This window comes from Lithobates pipiens, unplaced genomic scaffold (assembly GCF_037356315.1).
Source record: "Lithobates pipiens isolate NorthernLeopardFrog02 unplaced genomic scaffold, aLitPip1_a1.2 Scaffold_13, whole genome shotgun sequence".
Lineage (NCBI taxonomy): Eukaryota > Metazoa > Chordata > Amphibia > Anura > Ranidae > Lithobates > Lithobates pipiens.
In genome coordinates, this window is record NW_027507718.1 from 137,239,838 (window position 1) to 137,257,896 (window position 18,059).

General features: G+C 41.9%; 1 protein-coding gene across 1 annotated transcript in view; it reads right to left on the bottom strand.

The window, feature by feature from the left end:
- The window catches only part of RNF126 (ring finger protein 126), a 126,950-nt gene that overhangs the window by 17,977 nt on the left and 90,914 nt on the right, over positions 1-18,059 (bottom strand). The window contains exon 8 of the mRNA XM_077475630.1: positions 6,038-6,153. Within this exon, the coding sequence (XP_077331756.1) occupies positions 6,038-6,153 (116 nt within the window). The remainder of the gene's footprint in view (positions 1-6,037; positions 6,154-18,059) is intronic.

Consider the following 18,059-nt stretch of genomic DNA (forward strand, 5'->3'; position numbering starts at 1 on the left):
AATACTGCCGCCCGCTTAAACTTATCCCGAAGCCCTCGGACATTCCACGTTAGTAACTTAAGAGTGCCCATGGTATAATCACATCTACTATCTCAGGGGGGAAAATAGTACTCATAGCCCATAACAGGACTACACCCATTCCCACAGTTAGCAGTATAATTACAGAGGAGAGACATTTGTCTGTACCAGAACCAATTAAGTCTTGTGCCATAAACTAAACATATAACATGTAAACCTGTAACATAACATTTACATCCCATCCCCACCCCCCCTGCTCTCAGCCCCCCCAACTTTGCTGGAGCTCTCTTCCCAGAACAAACCATTAAACTCTTGGCAATGTCAGTAACAATAAGCCACCGGGGTGGACTCTGCTAGGTATGCGCCCAGCGACAAGGCCAAGGACCTCCTCGTCATAACCCGACGGGTAGGTCGGAACGGACCATGCGTCTCTGCTCCACTCCTCTGCCAGTTGTTTGGTGCCCATCACAGCAACGTAATATCAAAGCTGACAAAGGGCATATAGCAGGAGAAGGTCAAAGTGCTGCAGTCCCATATAGCAAGTCAAGGTGTTCTGTATCCCCACCATCCACCCATGGAAAGGAGGCCACATAGTTCCGCTGAGCGGACCACCCATACTACAGGGGGAAAACAAGGGTAATTGTAATAAAACAGGGGTGGGCTCGCGGAGCATAGACACAGTCATCGTCAAGCTCCTCAGACAACAAGGGTGGTAGCCAGCAAGGGTATGGGGGGGAAACGTGGGTGGTATCGTATGGATGGCGGTCAATCAGTAACACACAATATGTCTGTTAGCGGCCTGCTTGCACAGCCAAGGAGGAAGGTCAGCTAAAGTACTCACAAATCCGCGACAAAGTTAGTCCCGATGTGGTCGATACCGAGCCGCGTCCCTTTGATCCAACCAGGCCACCGCCAGCTCAGGATCCTCAAAAAAGTATGCCTTGTCCTCCCCCCCAACGCGGAGTCTGGCCGGATACAGCATAGCATATTTGATGTGATGTGCTCTAAGGCGCCTCTTGATTTCCACAAATCGGGAGCAACGTTTTTGAATTTCACCCGAGAAATCAGGGAACACCGACACATGCCCATTCTGGAACGGGATATTGCCTCTGTCCCGGGTAAGGCGGAGGATGGCATCTCTATCACGAAAGTTAAGCAGCTTAGCAATGCATGTACGGGGGGAGGGGGCGCTCCCTCCGGTGGCGGGCAGGCATCCTATGAGCCCGTTCAATTACAAAAGAGGTAGAAAAGGCCTCCCTACTGTAAGTCTTAATCAGGAGAGATTCCAGAAATGTCGCCGGATCTGCCCCCTCAGATCCCTCGGGGACACCGATAAATCGGAGGTTAGATCTGTGGGCCCTATTCTCGAGGTCGTCTTGCTTCTGGGCTAACCGCTGTAGCTGTCTCTGCACATCCTCCTGGGCCTGCTGCATGTGGTACAAGGCATCCTCTGCCTGGCTGATCCGGGTTTCAGTCTCCTTCAGTCTATCTCACAGTTTAGCCATGTCCTGTCGGATAAGCGATACATCCACCTTAACCTCCTCGAGTTTAGATGTCAGCGTGGCCTGACAGGTAGATATTGCCTCGAGGACTTTCGTTGTGTCTGATGTGGTGGGTTCTGACTGTCCGCCATGTTGGCCCTCGTTCTCCCGCCGGAACTTTTCGAGTGAAGCAGCCGCTGCAGAGTGTTTCTTCGTGGGACACATTACCCCGAGCTGTACAGGGGACTAGCGGGTACAACACCAGGAGAAAACACTGGTAAAGCAGTCTGTGGGCACCCAGGATCACTGCAGGAGATCGCGGTAGGAGCGCAGCTCAGGTCACACACGTCCTACTCCATCGCTGTCCTGGCCACGCCCCCCGATAGGCATATTTTATGTTAAGGAGCACTCTGATGGGCACAACAAAATATGCCCATCAGTGTTGCTCTAAAATAAAATATGCCCATCAGACCAGTGCCAGTAAATGAACCCCTTTGTGCTGCATAAATGGCACCAGTGTCAGTGTTACACTGTTGCCACTAATGCCGCACAAAGGGGTTAATTAAGTGGCACTGGTCGCTAATGCATCAAACCAGTGGCAATATATTAACCCCCTCATGCTGCATTTTACTAATTGGGTGTGAGTGAACTCTATCACATTAAACCTAATTGAATTTGTATTGTTTTAAGTATATTCTTGTTTTGAAACATTGATTCTTTCTTAAGGGGGGGGGGGGGTGGGGGGTTGCCATCTTTGCTCTGGGCACCAAATTGCCTTGTCCCAGCACTGAATACTGAATACAGCCCAACCTCTATGCAAGTTGACATATATGGGACGCAAGTGTCTCCGAAAAAGTTATTTATCAGCATGGGTACGTCAGAGACAGCAGACTCTAGAGAAGGGCGAAAAACTTTGATCCCTGGCTGACCTATGAAATATGTGCATACTACACCTGAGCCTTCCTGAGAATCATCCCTTAGCAGTTTCTACTTTTTCTTTCCTGCTTTTACGTGTGCGTGCCCCCTCCCCCCCTTTCGCTTGAAATGGTTACCCCCTCTCTTCAGCGCAAGCTGAAATTTTCCCTTCTTTTGAAATGTCGGTTCAAAGCCAATTGAAATACCACTGTGATTAAGCATGCTTCGTTGATATAATTTTGTCCTGATTAAGGTAATCTATACTTGACTGATGAGAAAGTACCACTGTTATTTGTTTTGTTTTTTGTCTTAATAAAACTCACCCAGTGCCGTAGCGCATAAAATGGCCCGGTCATCTGAAAGAGGGGGGGGGGGTTAACCTTCTGGAGCTGAAGTGGTTAAACTCAAAAGCAAACATATTGCAGCTTACCAATTCTTAGATGTGATGGCTTGATTAGTTTCCTTTTTTAGGCTTGCTTTCTATTTCCATCTGATAATTCAGCCAGCAAGTCTGTTTTTGACAGCACAAACTCTCCAGCAGAATGGATCAGTTTACAGGGATGTGACAAACCACTTAAGGTCCCTTCTTTCATATAAGCGGACTGATTTTTTTTTTTTTTTTTTTTTTTTAGATATATAGGCGTACCGGATCTGACCCTCTTTTGACCTCTATGGATAAACGGATGTCAACGGACATCCGATTCGTTCCGGTCCACTAAAAACAGACAGATCTGTTCCCCACCTGTCTGGTGGATTGGATGACATTTAGATGGAAATGGATAGGTGGTCCTGGCTTGACAAAAAAAAAAAAAACTGCATTTTTTTTTGAGTCACATCTTCAGTGAAAAACACACCGCAAACAGTAAAATCGCAGCAAAAAAGCATGTGGTTTTACTATGGATCATTGTGAAATTGCCCTTAATCTGCGAATACATTAAACACTCTTCTCCCCCCTGTGATTGCAACACGTGTGAGGTATCACTGCAAAATGTCAAAGTGAGAGCAATACTTTTAGGGCCCTAAACGGATAGCCTGTAAGGACTTTTAAAAGGGTCACTCACCTATGGACAATTTTAGGCACTGTAGTTGCTTGCCATTTCAAAAGGTGTGCACAATTTTAAATCTCGACATATTTGGTACCTTTTTACTCGAAGCAACATGACCTTTTATATTTTACAAAAAAATAAAAAATATGGGTTCTATATTTGTATTTGCACCAAATTAGAGCTGCACAATTAATCGTCAAGAATCGTTATCGTGATCTTGACTAAAGTGTGTTTCACAATTCTTTCTATGCAAAGAATTCTCTCTGCTCTTCTGAAGCCACAGCAGTCAAAAGAAAGGAAGAGAAAAACTGGGCAGTATGCCAAGAATTAAAACATTCTTTATCAGTTCAACTTACATCTAAACATTGTAACAATTTGTCAATGCACTTTGGGGTTAATTTACTAAAACTGAAATCCACTCTGCACTACAAGTGCACTTGAAAGTGAACTTGTAAGTCTATTCGCTGTAGATCTGAGGGGAAGCGCTGCTGATTTTATCATCCAATCATATACAAGCAAAAATGCTGTTTTTTATTTTTCTTACATGTCCCTCAGATCTACAGCGACTGCACTTGCTGTGCAAAGTGGATTTGCCTTTCGTAAATAACCCCCTTTGTGTGCAAGTGAAAAAAAAATGTAACCACTTAAACAGTAAACCTTTTTCTGACATTTGTTGGTTTCAAGTTAAAATAATTTATTTTTGCTAGAAAATGATTTCGAACCACCAAACATATATATTTTTTTAGTAGATACCCTAGAGCAGGGATATGCAATTAGCGGACCTCCAGCTGTTGCAAAACTACATTTTGGCCAGAATCGTGCAACTCTACACCAAATAGAAATGAAATCCACTGCCCCTTTGTAATCTCGGGATAGCGGGCGCATGCAGGCCGCCGGCGCGCGATCGTGGTGAGGAGAGGCAGAACAGGGAATGGTAAATGTAAACAAGGCATTTCCCTGTACTGCCTAGTGACAGGTCCCTCTCATAGGGAACAGTGATCTCTGTCATGTCAGTGGCAGCTGATCCGCCCTACAAAACATGCTGAGGGAACACATACTTAACCCCTTGATCTCCCCCTAGTGTATTAACCCTTTCCCTGCCAGTGAAATTTATACAGTAATCAGTGGCTATTTTTAGCACTGATCGCTGCATGAATGTCAATGGTCCCAATAAAAATCTCAGATCACCGCCATTACTTAAAAAAAATAAAAATACTAAAAAATGCCATAAATCTATCCTCTATTTTGTAGAAGCTAACTTTTGCACAAACCAATCAATGTACACTTATTGCAATTGCTTTTTTACCAAAAATATGTAGACGAATACATAGCCTAAACTGGGGAAGAAATTTGTTAAATATACATATACATATATATATATATTTTTTTTTTTTTTAGGATATTTACTATAGCACAAAGTAAAAAATTTTGCTTTTTTTTTCGGTCTTATTTTGTTTATAGCACAAAAAAACGAAAACAAAAAAAAACGCAGAGGTGATTAAATACCACCAAAAGAAAGCCGTTTGTGGGAAGAAAAAAAAAATAATAAAAAAAAAAATAAATGTCAAGGGAAAAAGGGATTTTAACATAAGAATTTTAAATTTTAAATGTGAGAATTGTTTTAAAAATTGTCCCAGACAGTAGGAATGCAAATGCATATTAAAAAATGCACACAATCCAGCTACATACACATTCTGTCTGCTAATGCTCATCTGGTGGGGATAGAACATCTTTATCTGAGCACAGTTTGTCTCCTGATAAGCCATTGTTAAAAGGTGTCTGATGCCTGCATTCCAACCCTATTTCAAATGCCTAAACATGATATACCAAGATTTTTTTCCCTGAGAGCAGTCAGATCGTTATTGCGTACTCAACTGCTACCCTTTTTCCACCTGCACCTTTGGTGCGATTTCAGTTAAGTAAAATGGGATTAGTCGATTAGGTTTTATTGCACTTTCACATTGCTAAGACCCCTTTCACACCACACCGCCCATTGCGTCGGCGGTAAAACGCTGCTATTTTTACGCCGGATTTGCAGCGCATTTCGGGCACTAGTGGGGCGCTTTTACCCCCCCGCTAGCAGCCGCGAAAGGGTTAAAACCGCCAGCAATACACCGCAATAGCGGCGTTTTGCCAGCGGCATTACAGCGCTGCCCCATTGATTTCAATGGGGAGCAGTGGTGGAGGAGCGGTAACACACCGCTTCTTCACTGCTCCAAAGAAGCTGGAGTGTGAAAGCGGTGCAGCTTCTTTAGGGCGGATTGCAGGCGCTATTTCTAACGCTATAGCGCCTGCAAAACGCCCTGGTGTGAAAGGGGTCTTAAAGCATGATCACATGCAGATGTAGATGGGATACATTCATATTTCAGCTATCATTTTCAAACTTTCACAGCCGGTAGATCGGCTTTTGCTTTAATCCACAAAACATATCTTTCCCAATGATTTTATGGAAAAATGGCTTCTCGTAAAGATCCCATTTCTAGTATATAAACCGGCGTCTTACTAAATCTAGAAGTGAGGTCAGTTATTGTGCAAAATTTACCACAAAGGAAAAGCGAGTGTGTTCCACATACTGACCTGCTCTAACCAGGGGATGATGCAATCATTGTGAAATAAGTGATTACAAGGCAGTTGTCGGACGTTTTCACCAATTGTATAGTCTTCTTTACACACTGGACACTCCAAGGCAGAACCTGGGAACAGACACAATACGAATTGTTAGAATGACCAAACGTGAGAGAAAAAAAACTCACATACCACACATCTATTTTTCAAACAAATTAAAAAACTATTTGGATCAATAGGTCCAATATTCACCGATGATCAGAAAAGTGCTTTTGGAAATTTGGAGAATGGTTAGATTTACTTTTTATTGTAACAGCAAGTAAAAAAGTACCCAAGGTGGTTAAATGCGCCAGATATGGCAAGAATGATTGCTGCCCAATCCAAAAGTCTGTGTACTAGCAGATAGACCAATATCCACAGTGGACTTGACACTTCACTCAAATTTAGACCACTGCTGGTGGCATTTTCTTCCATTCTACAGGTCTCCCTCACATAACTATTAGAATCAGACATAAGTTCAAAAGCTGAAGTTTAGCTCTATAGTTTTAGTGACACTACTTACCAGTAATGCCGTAGGGGATTCAGAGAACACGATTCTCTAACCCATTCAGAGAGTGTGTCACATGCACAGGGTCCACCTGCCTGCATGCGAGTGAGTGAGTGACTAAAGCTGTAGAGGGTTTTGTCGCAAAGTGTGGGTCCTGTGTAAATGCATGTTACAGATTTTTCTGTAAAGGTGAACTTGCCCTTTAAGCAAAACTTCATCGTTCATTTTGCAAATCAGTGCCTTTGGTGCTTCAAAACACTAACGAAAAATTTCAAAATGTGTAAAATTTGGAAATTTGGGTTGTTATTTTTGCTTTTTAGTATTGGGCCTGTACAAGCTGCCTGGTCTATCTATTGATGTTTTGTTAGCTGTTGCACAGAAGTCACTCTCTTTCACTTGTAATGCCTGGTCTTACATAATTACTGTGTTGTAACAGTGAACATTTATGTCTGGAGTAACATTGGCACCTGTATTAAAATTGCACAAATGTACAAAACTAAAATCTGCCAAAATTCCTATTATAAACTTACAGTACATGATTTGTATTCAAAAGGATCATGGGACGTACGCAAACTGAACAGTTGGGCAACAACATGGCGACTTTACTGCCAACAGGCACCAAAAAGGGTTAAGGACTTTCCTACCTGCACCTTGTGTTTTTCATCTACATAACCGATCATGTAGATTCATGGTGTACGCATAGTACAGTAAAATCACACTCCTGTGTCAAATGTTTGTTTTAAACATGAGGCATAACATTGCACAGGTTAATGCATAACCTCTGTCTGTAGTCTAAGAACCAACCCTTCCTGTGAAGTACGTACACCTCCCACAATCTTTCAGTCTAGTGCAGGTGCATCTGAAATCAAATAAAAAAACCTACAAGGTAGAAGAGATGTGTTTGTTTTATAAAATTAGCATGCATTTGTGATGCAGAAAAAAAGAAACAGCTAGTCATGCATGTGATCCAGAACAAGACGTTGCTTTGTCCAACTAGTGAATAGGAACAAGGCAGGTGGATTATTATAGAGATAGGGGAATCAATCAGCCATGAAACTACAAACTGCAGCCAAAACCCATGAGCCCATTATTACAAGGGAAGACAAACAAAAATGAATAGCTACAATAATGCCTAGTTAGAACAAAAACATTTGAAAGCGTACAATGCCTTTAACCACTTCAAGTCCAGACACTTTCATCCTCTTTCTGCCCAGGCCAATTTTCAACTTTCAGTACTTGCACTTTAAATTCCATTACTCAGTCATGCAGCACTGTACTCGCATTACATTTTTATTTTATTTTTTTAGAGCTTTTTTTGGTAGTATTTAATCCCCACTAGGTAATTTTTTGCTATATAAATAAAAAAATCTGAACATTTGGAAAACAAAAAAGCATTTTTCTTAGTTTTTGGTATAAAATTTTGCAATCTTTCTTTGTAAATTTAGTATAAAATGTATGCTACCTTTTTTGGTGGAAAAAAAATAAAAAATAAATTTAAAAAAAAGCTGATCGACACTATTACTAGTAAAAAAAAATCTAAATTTTTAAAAATGAATAAAAATGCCATAAAACTATCCCCTATTTTGTAGATGCTACAACTTTTGCACAAACCAAACACTTATTGCGATTTTTTTTTTACCAAAAATATGTAGAAGAATACGTATCGACCTAAATGGAGGAAAAAAAAAAAGTGTTTAAAATATTTTTTCTTCAACTTTTGTTTATAGCACAAAAAATAAGAGAAAAGAAAGCTCTATTTGTGGGAAAAAAAACTGTTTGGGAGCCACACGGCCGCGCAATTGTCAGTTAAAGTGACGCAGTGCCAAAATCGCAAAAAGAGGTCTGGTCAGGAAGGGGGTAAATTCTTCCGGGGGCTGCAGTGGTTGAGGCGTAGTGAGTTTTTTGAAGTTGTAAAAACATTTTTTTTTTTTTCTCACCATGTTGTAATTTTAACACATTATGGGCATACTTACAATTACACCCCAAACATTCTGCTTTGCCTTCTGAGTAGTAAGGGGATACCACATGCGAGACTTTTCACAACCTAGAACCCAGAGGGGCTCATAATCCAAGGAGCAACTTGAGGCTTTCTAGGAGCAAACATTACCATTTCCTGACTACCCATCAAACTCTTGAAGGACCTGGAGCAGTGGAAATGCCCGCAATATGACCACATTTTGGAGAGTAAACACCAAGGTATTTAACCACTTAAACACCCTTCGTAACCAGGCCATTTTTCAGCTTTCAGTGCACTCACATTTTGAATGAAAAATTACTCATGCAACATTGTACCCATCTGACATTTTTGTCCTTTTTTTTTCCCCCACAGGTGTCCCCGTGGCCATCACATTGGTTGGATAACACTACACACTTATGAGCCGGCACTCGGATCTGAGTGCACCTGAATGTAAGTGTATATCTGTATTTTTTTTTATATTAATAAACGGAGAGAATTAGATCGCTTTGTTCCGTTTTACACGTGACTGAATATCTTACTGAGTGTGGATCTGAGGACGGCATCCAGAGTGGGGATTTGTCGGCTTGGTGATTTGTGTACTGCTCTGACCTGTTTCAGGTCAAATTTTGGAGAGGAGAGGCCATTTTTATTTGTGGTGGAGGGATCACCTTTTTGGAGATATACGTATACGCATTTTGTTATTTAGTACGGATATTTATGAATTGTGCAGCACTGTTTTACTATAATTTTTTTTCACACAAATAAAGCTTTCTTTTTGTGATATTTAATCACCAGTGAGAGTTTCATTTTTTGCGCTATAAATGAAAATATTTTTTTTTGTAAAAAAACAAAAAACATTTTTCTTCATTTCAGTTATAAAAGTTTGCAAATTAGTAATTTTTCTACATAAATTTTGGCCAAAAGTTATACTGCTACATATCTTTGGTAAAAATAACCCAAATAAGTGTATATTATTTGGTCTGTGTGAAAGTCAGTCTGGGTTCACACTGGTACAACATGACAGTTGTACGAATGTGGCTCCGACTTGAAGTGCGACTTCAATGAACGGGATCCAAGTTTGATCCTGGCTCATTCACATAGGTCGGGGGACCGGCGTCTTATTAAAGGGGGGCTCCCAGATTCCCATAAGCCCCCCGCCTACAGACACCTAAAACCAACGGCCAGGGTCGTCGGGAAGAGGCCCTAGTCATCAACATAGGGACAAGGTGCTTTGGGGTGGAGGGCCGCAGTGTGCCCCCCTGCCCCAAAGCACCGCCCCCATGCTGAGGGCATACGGCCTGGTATGGTTCGGGGGGCTCATCCCCACCCCCTTTCCTGACTGGCCTGTGTGCTCGGATAAGGGTCTGGTATGGATTTTGGGGGGACCCCCACACCGTTTTTCAGCGTAGGGGGTTCCCCTTTAAAGCCATATCAGACTGAAGGGCCTGGTATGCTCTTGGAGGGGGAACCCATGCCGGTTTTTTATTTAAAATTTGGCATAGAGTTCCCCCTCAAGAACATCAGAGCACAAGTCGCATGCCAAAGTCGGATCAGGCAAGACGGCGATTGGACTTTGATCTGAGTTCAAGTAGGATCAAAGTTGGGCCAAAGTAGTGCAGGGAGCATTTTCAAAGTTGGACCAACTTGTGTCGGACCAGTTAAGATGGCTCCCATAGGGAAACATTGATTTTCACACGTCAGGCGACATGAGCTCCCAATGTCAGAGCATTTGTCGCACCAGTGTGAACCCGGCCTTCTAGTCTACAAGCTATGGTGCTAATCATTGAAAATTGACCACACCTGATGTACTGATGGCCTAACTTCTTGAGACACTAACAGTTGCATAGTTAGTTACGCTGTCTATTGGTTTGAGGAGAAAGCTGAACCCCTGGGTGATCCAGATTGTTTACAATGTGATTGACTCATCAATGGACGGAGCGATCATGTGGTAAAGGGTCGCTGTCATTGGCCCTTTACCGCGACCTGTGATGCACAGGGGCGAGCGAGTTCCCATCTTTCGGCTTTGGACCAGTTGGCAAGTGGTTAAGAGGCATGGTGAATCTTTTGAAGATTTTTTTTTTTTAAGTTTAAAATTTACCAAGATATTTTTCAAACACATACTTAGAATTACACCCAACACATTCTACTACTATCACACAAATCAACCAATTTTATCCAAACCAATGTAGTGTAATGGTTACTTCCTACAAGCGGTCAGGAATATAGCTTAGCGTCACCTATAGCTGCCCCAGGTCCTATAAGCCAAGCAAGCCTAGCCTACTGGTAGGTGGAAGTTCCCCAATCACCATGGTCTGTGAAAACGGAAGGGACAAGCATTCTGTCACATCTGGTTTCAATCTGTTTACAAGCCGTTACTGGTTGTAAAAGCATCTGATTAAACCAATCTCAGTATGATCAGATGCTTTTGAGGGCAGAAGGGAGACCTGGGTGCATTACACCCCAGATCTCTCCATAAAGGGGACATGTCCTGCTTATTGCATCATCCCTAGTAACAACAAAAGTTGATAGAAAAAAATATTGATACCGTTTAATAGATAAATTAATTTAAAAAAATTAAGTGCCCTAATTCTTCTGTGCTCAACGCAAACGTGTGAGGTATTGTGAGGTATTGCTGAGAATGTCAGAGCAAGAGCAAAAATTCTAGGCCAGAATGCAATGTACTTGGTCCTGCACTCTAGGAGACCTACATCACATCTCTTAGACAGTTGCATGATTGAGCACACAGAGGGACAGGCTGCCCGGCCATTCAGAACACACAGCCTGACTGGCGCATGCGCACCCGGCTGTGAAGCCGTAAACTGTCACAGGCAAGTGCCCACACCAGACAGGCGAAGGAGAGAACGGAGGCTTCAGGCGGTCACATTGCTGGACAGTGGGACAGGTAAGTGTGTGTATTATAAGTCAGCAGCTACACTTTTTGTAGCTGCTGACTTTTAATAAACATGGGTCCAGCTGGAACTCTGCTTTAAAGGCATATGCCCTAGATAGGAGTTAGCTGGTCTACCTCACAATGGTGGAGCACATAGCAGGGTGTCCTCTATGGAAGGCCCACCAAAAGGACAAAAAGGGACTATTCTTGCGAATAAAGCCATTAATATTTAGGAAGATCCGGACAGCCCTGACCACATCTAGGCAATGTAGGGTAAATTCCCTGTAATGTTTTGAGGCAGGACAAAGAAAAGGGAGGACAATGTCCTCATTAGGTAACAGGAGGCAAAAACGTTGTCCTTGTGGGAAAGAAATGGCTCTATACAAGAACAAACAAAAAAATGAAAAATAAAAAAAGCTGTCAACTCATCTTCATGCCCAACAGACTGTTAGGAAGACATGCCTGACAGCCAAGGCAGCAACTTTTAAAAGGCAAGGTTGAAGTGGCGGAATCATAGGAGCAATTCCCTGCAGAAAAGTCCAGATATAACTACGAGGCAAGTGGTTTCCTAGAAGAAAATGGATAAAACCAGATAGCCATCACTTGCGGGTACCCAGGGCCAGATGCTGGTCAAGACTAGACTGGACAAAGGTCAGGATACGACTGATATAGTATTCCTCGGGATTAAGCCTTGTGTACTCACAACATGCAAAGAATTCCTTCCATGCGTGATGGTAAGTCTTACAGGAGTTGTATTTACTTACACTGAGCAAAGTGCGAATGACCAAGTTAGAGATAACCCTATCCTTTAGGACTTGGGTTTCAACAGCCATGCGGTCAATGTCTGTAACTGGGTAGCAGAATGGAAAAAGGAGCCTTGGGCCAGTAAGTCAGGTATGTTTGACTTCTAGCAGATAAGCATTGGTCTTTTTTCAGAGTATGTCTGGGTACCAAGTTCAGTGCAATAAGAATCACTGGGATGCTTTCCTCCTATCTTCCATAGCAGTCAAAGGGGAATTTTCATTGGAGGGAATGTATAAACCAGTTGGATCTCGAGTCCAAGGAAGTACCACGGTATCTACTGCGAATGCTAGCGGATCCCTGGACTGACTACAAAATTGCCCAGGTTTGTTGATGAACCTGGGGGTAGGGGCAGAATGTTCACATTTGGTCTTTACCCTCTTTGACAGGTTCTAAAAGAGGGTGCAGGGACCATTCCCTAGCCTAGGGAGATGGTTGACAGATAAATCCTGCCAATTATCCATTCCTGGACTGTGGACCACCATTGTAGAGACAGTCTGATGGCTCTCAGTTCCAGTATCCTGATGGGTAGTTGCGACTCCTGTGGGGACCATGTCCTTTGAATAGTTAGGGAGTAAACACTGGGAACGTAAACTCCACCACAGTAAAACTCAAATCAGTCTTTACCACGTTCAAAGTCTTGTAAAGGAAGGACTTTTCCATATCCAGGGCAGAAGCGGAGATCCACCATGTCAAGAAGATCAATGATTGAAGATTCTGGCTTGGGGTGAAGAATCCTTCAGCTACAGCTCATCCAGTTAAACTATGACATGAATGCCCTGGGTTCAAAGAAGAGCCAGAAGCAGGATAAGCACTTTGGGGAAAACTCAAGGTGCAGGAGAAGGGTCACAAACAGTGGCCTACCACAACAAATTGCAAGAAACAATGGTTTGAAAAACGAAAATAAAAAGAGAATAGAGAGGTAGGAAAGCAATAACCAATCTTGTAAATTGCATCTGGCATTTGGTAATTGGTAGTATTGGGAAGATGCCCCCATTTGGTTTTGGGACCATGAAGAGGTCTGAAGAAAAACCTTATCCCCAGTGACTTGATTCTGCACTCTGCCATGCTCCTACCATGACATACTTATATGGCATCTTTATGCATGGAAGATAATTTCACACATTGTAATAGCTTTGCCCTGCCTTTTACAGCAGATCACTGCTATAGGTATCTTTTGCAAGCAGGAGTGGCAGGAACCGGTCTTGCGTGTGGAGGACAAATTAGGCAAGTATATCTTTGCTCTGAAATCCTAGACAAAAACGAGCAGTTAACCCATGCAGTGCGAGCACAGCCCCATTGCATGGTAGAAGATTTTTTTTTTTTTCTTGGCCGAAGTTGGCCTTTAATGTTACAGTACCCATTTATGCAAACCATTTTGCCTCTGCATGCACTGCAATGTAGCGTAGTAAGGGGAACAAGGCTCTCAAAGTAAAATGCATGCATTAACTTTGAGATTTACTATTCTGTTACGTTACATAAATGTCTCACCAATGTGTTCTTTTTAGCAGCAGACTAGCAACAGGGTAACTTCATATCCATCAAGATAGGGCTTTGCAACAGCCTGCTAAGCTCCCTAACTCCAGTGTAACTTTGTTCTTTCAACCATAAGCTTGAGACATAAGATAATGGAGCCACCGAGAAATGGTAGGATTTGGAAGTTGTGTGACCCTTTCTTAGGCTTCAGGGAGCACAAAGAATCAGACTGACAAATCTCAGTCAACTTCAGGTAATACCCAACCGCATGATCCAAATCCAAAGGTGTAAAGAGCCTTGTGTCTCTCCCCCTCCCCCCCCGCATCTAAGGCCAAGGACAGAAAGGCAGCAACACATTGTCCTGGTTAAGATGGCATGAAGAAACCACCTTCAGTAAAAAGGATTGGTTGAGGCATTAGAACCTTCCTTACAGTTAAGAGCAACCAATTCCAAAACTCTCCGAAACGAAGAAATGGCAAGCAGAAAGATAACTTGCTGTGTCAGAAAGACTAAGACCCCATACAACTTTTGTTGTTAGATTTACCAAAAACATGTAGTGCAAGGGCCTGCTTGATTGCATACAAATTGAAACTCTGAAAGGTTTGACCTCATATTATATGGTTTTGGCAAATCTGAAGGGGGGGGGGGGAAATTGGATTGCGTGTCTCCAGCTAAACCATTTCAATACCGGGCCTATTCTGGCACTTCTCTCCTACATGTAAAAATCGTCATTTTTTTACTAGAAAATTACTCAGAACACCCAAACATTATATATGTTTTTAGAAAACACCCTAAGGAATAATATGGTGATCATTGCAACTTTTTATCTCGCACACAATTTGCGCAATAATTTTTCAAACACTTTTTTTTGGTAAAAAAAAAAAAAAGAAGGTTTCATGAATAAATAACAAAAAACAGTAAAGTTAGCCTAATTTTATAATGTTAAAGATGTTACGCCAAGAAGATACCAAACATGTCAGACTTTAAAATTGCGCACACTTGGTGCCAAACTTCGGTACTTAAAAAAAAAAAAAAATCTCCATAGGTAACGATTTGAATATTAATATAATAATACAGAGGAGGTCTAGTGCTAGAATTCTTGCACACGTTCCAACGCACTCGGCGATACCTCACATGTGTGGTTTGAACAGCGTTTACATATGTGGGCGGGACTTGGGCGAGCGTTCGCTTGTGAGAGCAAGCTACCGGAGACAAGGGAATTTTACATTTTTTTTATTTTAATAATTATTTTATTTTTTATTTTTACACTTTACACCTCCCCTCTCGTCGGAACTGTCGCTATGTGTTCGTTCTGATCGTGCACAGAATCGCCGGCTGGAAAGACGGATACCTGAATGATGCCTGTAGCTCCAGACATCATTCAGGATTTTCCCGCACAAAGTCAAGGACTTCATTTGACTATGTGCGGTATTGAAGTGGTTAAAAATATACCAGATGGGTGAACACCAGGATTTCTTTAATACAGAAGGTACAAATTTAAGGTCCCATAGAGTCAACAGAGGCTTTTTCAGTTGGCATATGTGCAATGCCTTGTACAAAGGCGTTTACAGAAAATCTAAGGAATTGGTCTAATCTAAGAGGACCACCAAGGTTGAAATGTAAGGCTTGATTGTAACCAAGACCAGTCTCAGATCAACTCCAGATGGGAGAAATGCCAGGATTCAGGGCACAGCATACTAACTAGGATGAAAGCCTCACACCTGGCTAAATAGGGCCTCCAAGTCCTGTGGTAAATCTTCCTTGGTTGCCTTCAGCAGGGTAGGAATGACCGAATCAAACCCCCCCCCCCACCCCCTGTCTCTCAGGACCCTGGCTTCAACATCTATGCCATTAAAGCCAGTGACTGCAAAGTTGGCCAAAGCATTCCTTACACTCAAATCTTACAAAGCAGAACAAGCTAGAAGTTGTACTTTTAAAATCAGTTACTCAAAAAATACTTTGTGAGAAAACACTTGCGCGCGCGCCCGCCCACCCCCCCCCCCCTGATTTACTGCAGCATCTCTTATGAAAGTAGAGGCTGAACATAACACCCTGGCATACTTACAATTACTTCTGGCTGATTAGGTTATTGGAAAAAACAAAACAAAAAAAAAACAAAAAAAAAATTCCTGAGACAAACTTGTACAAAAGAGCAACAATTAGCTGCTATGCATCTGAAGTTTCCAAGAAGCAAAAAGTTTGAACCAGTGACCAAAGAGGGCATTTGGAAATTTCTAGGCCTAATAATACTTCAGGGAGTGGTATTGGACAATAAAAGACTTGCCACTCCATTCTTTGGCACGGTCATGTCAGAGTACAGATTTTCCCTGATCATAAAATATTTACATTTCAAAATAAACAAATTTGATAAAACTACTCATCCTGCACCAAAACTAAAAGAACATTTGGGAAGTATCTCAAATGATTCTAAAGAATTTCCAATGGCGCTATATTTCAGAAAGATATCAGCATAAATGAAAGTCTAATGGCTTACAAGGAAAGTCTCAGCTGGGTACAATACACTGCATCAAAGAGAAACGATTTGGCGTAAAATCCTACATGCTATGTGAATCGTTAACTGGCTACATTTAAAATTCAATCATACACTGGAAAAGGAACAAAATTCAATCCAAAATACAGAAACTATGGAATGGCAACATCTTCCGTTCTTTCACTCATTGAGCCATTGCTAAACCAGGGCTATTGCATAACAACTGACAACTTTTATATGTATCCTGAACTTTAGTTCTTTTGCAAAACAAAACACATACCTACAGAACCGTTAAGGCTTACTGGTGTGACATGCCGCCAATGTTTGGCAATAAGAAGCTGAAGACTGAAGAAATGGTTACCAGGCAGAAAGGCAAAATGATGGCAATGAGAGGCAGCAGAGGGATGACATGTCTGTCCAGAGCGGAAGAGACTCTACAGAGAGGTGCAAGACACTGACAGATGTTATATAAGAGCCGGACACTGGGGAGAGGTCTGAGGAAATGTGAATACTGCTATATACTGTTCCAGTGTGGGTATTCCACGAACGTGTCCGTTCATTTGACTCTGCATGGGAGAAAGCTGTATTTTCGTTTGTGAACCAGTTGGATATTGTCTGAGAGGAGTACAGCGATTGGATGAGTTGATAAGCACTCGTTGATATTTAAGTGCAAACAACCCTCTGTAATTTAAAGGGTCCATACGATGAGGTGAGCAGCCAAATTTTACCATTGGTGGTGGTCCCCCCCTTGGCACTAAGTCACTTTATGCATGAACTGACTGTATACCACTGAAGATTCCTCACGTGGACTTTTTGACACAAAAGCTATTTTAGACCTTTAATTAATTTTAATATGTTAGTAATCATTTTATTTTAGTTAGAGCGCTGTACCATCTGTTTGATAAAATGATGCCACTGCAATGGCGCGACAAGAAAGATGTGTGCCTAATGAGTACAGTTCATAATTCCTCCACTGTTATGTACGCACGAAAGGTGGGAAAGAAATCATGACGCCACAAGTAGTGATAGACTACAACACCATGGGAGGTGACAGAGCAGACCAAGCAATGACATTCTATCCAGCAATGAGGGAACACAAAAAAAGTAGTGATACAAGAAGATCTTCAGGCATCTTCTTGAGCAACGCAATACATCCCACCAACTGAGAAAAAGTCAGCACCTAGAAGGATATGAGCAAACAAGCAGGACAAAACTCTGGATAGATAAACACTGGAAAAAGACTTGAAATCCCCATCTTTAATTGAAACAACGTGGGTCACATCAAAACAGAAAAAAAAAAACCACAGCAAAAGGAACAACAGGGTACAGGAAAATGCTGATGCGTTTCACACCGTAATCAGTGCTTACTCATAGCTAGTCAGCACCTACAAGGATGTGCGTGGTTTGTTGCTCAAAGCGAAAGGACAGTGGAAAGAAAATCAGAAAGGAAACCAGGTTCCATTGTCCCGATTGTGGCATCAGACTTTGTGCAGTCCCACGTTTCAAAATTTTACATAACCAGGATTTGTTTACTAAACCAATATTTAATGTCTAGTATTACAGTGACCAGTAATATTTGGTTTGGACAAATTCCAGTGTTTTTGGTTTGATTACATTATTGAATAAAATGTATATATTTTTTTAGAAATGATTTATAATTATATTATAATTTAGGATTTTGGGTTTCAAACTTGATCATACCCAGGATGTCTACTAGACTCTTGTTTGGATATATTTAATCCCTTGCCGCCGAGCGTACGCAGATGTGCATACTCGGCTTCCGGGGGTTATACTGGGATGATAACCGCACCTGCAGGCATCATGCATAATCCCAGTATCGTTTTTGAGAGCGGACGATTGGCTTTCCAGCCA